We start from the raw sequence: 7243 nt of genomic DNA, 5'->3' as shown, positions 1-7243 counted from the left end.
CAAAAGCCTATAAGGAACCTTCAGGCTTCAGACGGAGCCATGATTGAACTATAAAATGCTGGGGAATGTAGAAATACATTAAGTCTTCAGTGAAAGTAGTGAAAATGGAAAATCAAACTAAACATGTGCCTCATGATTTCCATTTATAACAGCATGAACAGGGAACATCTATTTAGGTATGTTTTGATCCTGATATTACAAAGCTTAAACTGAGTCCGTTCCTCCTGCCTGCCTCCACTGGGCACATGGTTCTGGATGGAACACTTCCTTAGGTGTAGACAAGTAAAAATTCTAGGATTTCAAAATGCCTCCGTGGTATTTGTCAAGGCAGTACCAGCTCTGTGTCTTACCCAACACATGAGTCTGAAGATAAAAACAAATTAAAAGAAAGAAAGAAAAATGAATTTTAGTTCTATTCAGAAGCAATTCAAATACATTTTAAAGACTTAAATTTATGGCTTTTCCCTCTCTTACAGATTTCAGGGCCAACTTTCATGTTCCATTTTTGACATCACAGATAGAATATTGAGATATGTTTCGCACTGGATATGAGGGGTTATGAGGAAAGAATTTCTACGAAAGCAAGTTGAAATCAGCTTTCTTCTCACTGTGGTATGAAGAGGAAGAAGGGCTGGGAAAGGACTCCACAGAGAAGAGAGATCCTGTTTCTCTGCACACTGTCTCTCCCAGGACGGCACTGATTTCAAACTGAACCAACACTCCTGTTCTAGACCAGCCTGGATTTAGAAAATCTGGGCTCTTTAGTAACGAGAGAAATTGCCACTAACCAGCTTTTTTGTCTATCTTTTTTTCTTTCCCATGAGCTTGTGGATCAAAGCTGTGTGTTTAAAAAAAAAAAGAGTCTATCCGGAAACGGCACAAATACAAAGGTGGGTGAATTCACTAATCAGGGTGAAAACTTGAAAAAGGGACTCTCAATTAACAACAATACCTCCAATCCCTTCTCTCAGTCATGAAGCCTTGAGGAGGAATGCTTAAGCCACACTGTCTTAATGCACTGAGACCAAACTAAAAAGACTAAAAATAGCCTTGCCAATCTACGCCCACTCCCACCCCCTTTTTTTTTTATTAGGACCATGAAGTGCAACATAAGTGTCTGAAGAGCAAAATTGTGCAGTATAATTGATTAAAGCAGAAAAGTCTCATAATCCTGTATTAAGGCCAAAGGAAATCAAAACACACTCGGGTTGTAGCATGTACTCATAAAAAAGCTCTCAATTGGATTTCATAAGAAATATTGATCCTGAGCTCCGAATCCTCTCACTTTGGCTACCACGTGATTGGGGTCAGCGCCGTCTACGCTGCGATGCCTTGACTCATGTAGACAGAACACAATGTGTAGGAATAACTTTATTTAAACAAATTATACCTGAGGCTGCTTATAAGGTAACCAAGAACACTGTTATTTAAGGGGTCAAGATGTTTAAAAGAATAGAAAAATACTCAATTTCACCAATGGCTGTCTTAAAAATTATAATAGGTATAACTAGGTAAAGTTTTTAAATAGACTTGATTAAATTAAAATTGCCTCCCTACCATGGTTAAACATCAATCATACATTTTACATTTATGTCTTCTCTAAATACACTATTTAATATCTGTGATCTTATTCATTGACATTAACCATATGCCTTCCAAATATAACACAAAGAATAACCCATTAAAAGAGACTCTTTTTCTTTAGTATTTGAATTTAGCCGATGACTCTGGTCTATTACCTGTTAAACAGTGCTTTCATTTAGTAAAATAATGCCAGGTCTCTAAAACCATTCAGATTGGTATTGGCAACATTCTGCATATGTATTTCAAACCTGAAAACACAATTCAATATGCTGTAAAGGGAAAAGGCTGATTGTCCACCAGTCGAAGTCTCTGTTCCTTTACTCTCTGTCATACCTCCCTTTGGCTTGAAAAACTCATAAACTAACCTACACTTTCAGATACTAAAATGCTTCAAAGATTTCTTTGGTGAAATAATCTCCCAGTGGCAGTATGTTTGAGACATTTGTTTTTAAAGAATCTGAAGTGAAGGCAAGTGCTGGGCAACTGGGAACCCAAGAATCCCAGTAACACTGAAGGAACTTTTTGTCCAGCTCGTGGCCTAAAGAGTGGAGAATGGGAAGACAAGAGTCGACTTCCAATCGCTTTCTCCTCCTGCCTTTCAAGTTCAATCTTTCTTTGTCTTTAATCCTACAGAAAATTACAAACAGTCCTCTAAACTGGCCTTGCCCATAGCAAAATTAGCTTTTGCTTCCAAAAATCCTATTATCCATTAGCAAGTGTGTTTATACTCTGTGAACCAGCCTCTTCCACTCCAAAGAGCTATGCTGCCTTTACACACAGAAACCTTCTGATTGATCTAAGATGAACACAAAGACATTGATTCTATAATAAGCCTTGAGACGTTCAATTGAAGAACCAAGATCCTGGCCACTAAAAAATTTGCAGGTTAGTCTCAATTAAACAGAGCATCATCCTTAACCATGTTCATATGCAACAACAGGATCCGCGAATTCCATTAACAGAAAAACAAAAAGAAAGGAATGAAAAAATCTACTAAAGTATGGAGGTAGGAGCTGGGAAAAGGGAATCTCTTTCCCAGGAACTTTAGTGACACAATCAAAACAAGTGAAAAACATGAATGCCAGTGATGCATGCCATTCTCAGCATACGGTAGCAGTGCTGATAATCCCTCAAATGAAATCTTATTTCCTTTTGTTAATCATATTGCAATCTTGGATGGAAAAAATAATAAACTATTCTCTTCCTTTAAATTACCATTAACTTACCTATTTAAACGCACCCTTTATAGAAACTACATAATCTACCTTACATTAAAATTTTCCTTGTTGGTATATGCAAACCAGGTCCATTTCTGCTGGATTTTGCATACTTGCAGCATATACCTTAATTCAACATTCCACTTCTTGTAAATAGTTTTAAAAAAAAGAAAGAGGTGGAACTCTGATACAGACAAAACAAATACTGCTTATATGTCTACGTGAACATTAACACCATTTACAGATTTTCCCCTCTTTTCCTTGGGGCTGAGAGCCCTGTCAATAATCATTTCTTATTAAACAGGCTGCCATTCTCTTCTACAGAGTCTAGGAAGAGAGCATGGAGGGGTAGAAATAATTTACCTTGGGCTTTTCTTTAAAGACCTCCAGAATGGAACAACGCGAGGAAATCAATTGAGAAAGAACATGAAATACCCACACCATGTGCCGTCAACCCTTTTCACGCTCACTCACACACACACACATACACACACACACACACACACACAAACAAGGATTGGAAGTATACCCACACTCCATCATTCATATCAGCGACATCGAAACAGGAGATCAAAAATCTGAGGTCTTTAGGATAGATACATTTTCAATCCACCGAATATGCTCACACATTCACTTGTGAAGCCCTTTTATTTCCACCACAAAACTCAAGCTAGATGTGTTGAGAGTCTCCTGAGAAAAAGTGATCTCAAAAATGACTGCTTCAGTCAAAGGAGACAAAAGCAGCAAGTTACTGGATCTACTGCCATTCTGGTTTATGGCAGATTCCTTCCTTCCTCTGTCCTTCCTCTTTCCCAATTTATCTTCTAACCTATTTCTTCCAAAGCAGAGTAGAGGCTTTTTCCTTCCCCTCTCCTGAACTTACTTACAAATACACTAAATCCTTTTCTCGAAAGTTTCAAGGGTTAAATAACACCCAGGGTAAAATCGCAGGTCAGGGAAATGAAAAATTACCAGACAACTGAAAGCAAACCGGGTATTGCTACCAGCGCTGAAGAGTTAATGATGAGCATTCTTCCTTTCCCCTAGATGGTATGGCTCAAAACATAAATACAATCTAAAGACAACGTAACCAGACAGTTTTTGCAAAACAGCCTTGCAAAGAACTTGAACTGGCAGGCTGGGGTTTGTCCTAAATAACCTTCACAGGTTGCACAAACTGTTCCCATGTCCTGATCAGAACAGATTAAGAAGGTTCCTGAGATTTCCTTAGAATAAGAACAAGGTAGGGGGTGGGAGGTCAATTAGTCACCTAAAACATCTATAAAAATGTAGAGAAAATATACACCTCCTACACAAATAAATGGAAAGCTATCGTGCTTTGGGTAAACTGGCCAATACTGGCACCAATTGAGCCCAGGTGGAAGATGCTACATTCAAAGGATGACCTGTTTCAAAAGGGTTGGATGTTCTCACCCTTGAGTGCAGAAAACTCTGTCCCAACCCGCCTATATTTTTCAGGCACAGGGGGAGAGGAGATAAGGTTCACACCCCACCTCTGGGAAAGGAACAAAAGCAAAGGCTTGGCAGAGCTGAAAAAACTCCTCCGTCAGGACCCTAGAGGGGGCAGCTCTGCAGGGCTCCCTTCATATTTCCTCCTAGTTAACTCACTCTCGGCGGACACAGAATCAATTTCTACACCTTGGAATGGCCACGGGCAGGCTGGGGGAAGATCAGTTCAGTCCTTCTCTGTGGATCGCCTCCTTTCGCTACCTCTCAGAATGGCTTCTAATTAACCCTTCCTGCTCCCCACCGGGGTCAGGGCGCTAGAATCGTCTTCAGCTACATTCTACCAGTATCTCCATCAAATAGCTACCCCACACAGGGACATAACTTCCCTTTGTGGTTTATAGTCGGTCAATGTGCATGTGCTTTTCTTTCTTTCCTTCCCCCAGGCGGGCGGGGAAAGGACTCGGCGCATTCGGGAAGGCCCTCCCTCCCTGCCAGCCCTCTACAGGAACGCTCGAGCTCGCCAGCAGGTCTGCAGTGAGGAGGGATCGCACTCGCGTTAACCCTTCGAAGGGGTTAGGAGATCTGTTCTCATTTGGGACCCACTGAAGTAGGGCCCCGTGGAGCTCGACAGTCTCCCTCCCCTTCCTACCACCCCCACTTTCCCCCCGACACGACCCAGAACAGGCTGGCACCTTCCCCCCGTCCCCCGTGACCGGCTAACTAGCTCTCACTCCGTGCCCCAACCTGGGATGGGGGAGGGGGGGCTTGCTAGAAGGCAGGCGGCGAGGGGCAAAGACAGCAGGAGGACAGAAAGGAAACGCAATAGTAAATCATAGTTGAGATAGTGTTTACTTACGAAATTTGGGGCTGGTGGTAGTTTCTGGTGTGGTGGTGGTAGTACTGGAGGAAGACGAGGAAGAGGAGGAGGAGGCAGCATCCTGAAAGGGAGACAGGGTCCAGGAAGGTGTAGAATCATGAAGGTAGGAGGAGGTAGCATATGCCGCAGTGGGCCAGGAGGGCATTGCCTGGGTGCTGAGGGTTCCTGGCACCGGGGGTCGGGAGCCCGGCGTGCTGCTACTGATGAAAGGGGCCGTGGTGGACAGGACCGTCGGGGGGGACGCAGTGTTCCGTGCTGTGGTGGAGCGCGGGCTGGCCCGGATGGGCACCCGGTGCCCGGGGAAGCGAGTGGGCGCCCGCGTGATGGTGGTCAGACGGGTGCTAATCCGGTTGGGCGTCCTGGAGGAGGCGGCGCCGCTGGCGGAGGGGGTGGCGGGGGATGTGGTGGAAGTGGTCGTGGTCGTGGTCTCCATGGCCTTGGGGAAAGAGCTGGGCTTGGAGAGGAAGAAGGGGTCCTGGCCCATCCCCTTGGAGTCCACCAGGTCGGTGGGCACGTACTCCTTGACGGAGCCCACCACGATCCATTTGAGGAGCATGAGGCTGAGCCCCAGGCCGATGAAGCCGATAAACAGAGGTACCACGCACAGCCACGTCTGCTGCCGGTTCCACACGATGCAGTCGCTACAGCGTAACTCCCGGGGGGGCTCGGCCGCCCCTTCGCCGCCGCCGTCCGGGCCCCCGCCCGCCGCTGCCGCCGCCGCAGCCGCCGCGGTGCCCTCCTCGGCCGAGGCGGCGGCTGCCGAAGCGGCACCAGGTGGCGAGGCAGCGGCCGCCCCTTCACTCATCCTAGGAGCCGGTCTTCACCTTCGCCCCCCCGAGGGCCGCGCCAGAGGCATGGGGCCGCGCGGGCCGGGCGCGGGCGCGGGCTCCGGCGGCGGCGGCGGCGGCGGGCTCGGGCGCAGGCAGCGGCCGCGGCGGCCGCATGCAAATCGGCTCCCTGCCCCCACGCCCCTCCCCCCGCCCCCGAGAGGCGGGCGGCGGGCGGGGAGGAGAGCGCGGGGGAGGGGACGCGGGCCGGGGAGGGGGCGGCGAGGAGCGCGGAAGAGGGGCGCGACGGGCCCCCTGCGCCGCCGGTCGGTCAGGGAGCGGCGGGGTGCGTCTGCAGCCCGCCAAGCGGCCTTCTGCGCGCCGGGGCCCCGTGCCCGCTGTCGCTGCTGCTGCTGCTGCCGCCCGCCGCCTGCGTGCGCTCCAGCCGCGCCGGCATCCTCGGGGCGCCGCGCCCGGCCCGCTCCCTGGGGCGCCCACCCGCGCCGCCGCTGGGCCTCGCGCCGCCTTCAGGGGCCGAGCCGGCCGGCCGCGGGGTGCCGGGCGCCGCCGAGCCGCATTCCGACACAGAGGGCCGGCCTGGCCGCCGCTCGCCCGGCCGGCGCGCCCCGTTCCTCGGCGGCTGCTCCGCTAGCTGGGCGGTGAGTGCACCTGTTCTTCAGCCGGCCCGCAGCCAACCCTCGGCCAGCACTCTCCGGGAGAGACCAATCCGAGCGCGGCGCGGAGGGCTAGCGGCCCGGCCGGCTCGCCTCGCTCCCGCCGCCCTCTGCTCCGCACCGCCGCCGCCCGAGAGTCAAACTCCGGCGAGCGCCGCCGCCGCCGCCGCGAACCAGGAGCCGGGGGCGCACCGGGAGCCCGCGGCGGGTGCGGTCTGACCCGCAGCCGAGGGAGCCCGGCCAGCAGGTGGAGGATTCCAAGTCACGCCCCAGCGCCCTGCCGGACCGAGCGTGGGGAGCAGAAGCGGGAGACCGCGTCGGGGCTGCCGGGCGACGCGGAGCCCGGGCTGAAGGCGGCTCCGAGCGGGCTCCGGCGGTGCGCGCGTGTGTGCCGAGCCGCCGCGGCGGGCTGGGATTCGGGCAGAGTAGCGCCTCCCACCAACACCTAATGGTGGTTTCTTAATACGCGCAAGATAAATAAATGATCCGAGCAAACCCCCGTCTGGGGGGTGTGTGGCGAAAGAAGCTGCGGACCGACTGTGATCCTGTCTCCCGTGCGGAACCGGCGGGGTCAGAGACGGACGCTGTGGGGCGAGGGAGTGGGGGCGGATGCGGGAGGGAGGGTGCCGCTGGGTGGAGAGCCACCTCTGCCTC

The 7243-nt window shown here is 50.9% G+C and overlaps 1 protein-coding gene across 3 annotated transcripts in view; it reads right to left on the bottom strand.

Annotated features, from left to right (window-relative positions):
* NRG3 (neuregulin 3) overlaps nucleotides 1–6104 on the bottom strand; it is a 1286298-nt gene extending 1280194 nt beyond the window's left edge. For all 3 annotated transcript variants that reach the window (XM_012647963.1, XM_012647970.1, XM_012647980.1), the window contains exon 1: nucleotides 5128–6104. In XM_012647963.1, coding sequence (XP_012503417.1) covers nucleotides 5128–5953 — 826 coding nt within the window. In that variant the 5' untranslated portion in view covers nucleotides 5954–6104. The remainder of the gene's footprint in view (nucleotides 1–5127) is intronic.
* Between the last annotated feature and the right edge of the window lie 1139 nt (nucleotides 6105–7243).

Source organism: Propithecus coquereli, unplaced genomic scaffold, assembly GCF_000956105.1.
Source record: "Propithecus coquereli isolate 6110/MARCELLA unplaced genomic scaffold, Pcoq_1.0 Scaffold109, whole genome shotgun sequence".
Taxonomy (NCBI): domain Eukaryota; kingdom Metazoa; phylum Chordata; class Mammalia; order Primates; family Indriidae; genus Propithecus; species Propithecus coquereli.
The sequence above is the reverse complement of the archived record's forward strand: the minus strand, read 5'-3'. Positions and strand labels throughout refer to the sequence as shown.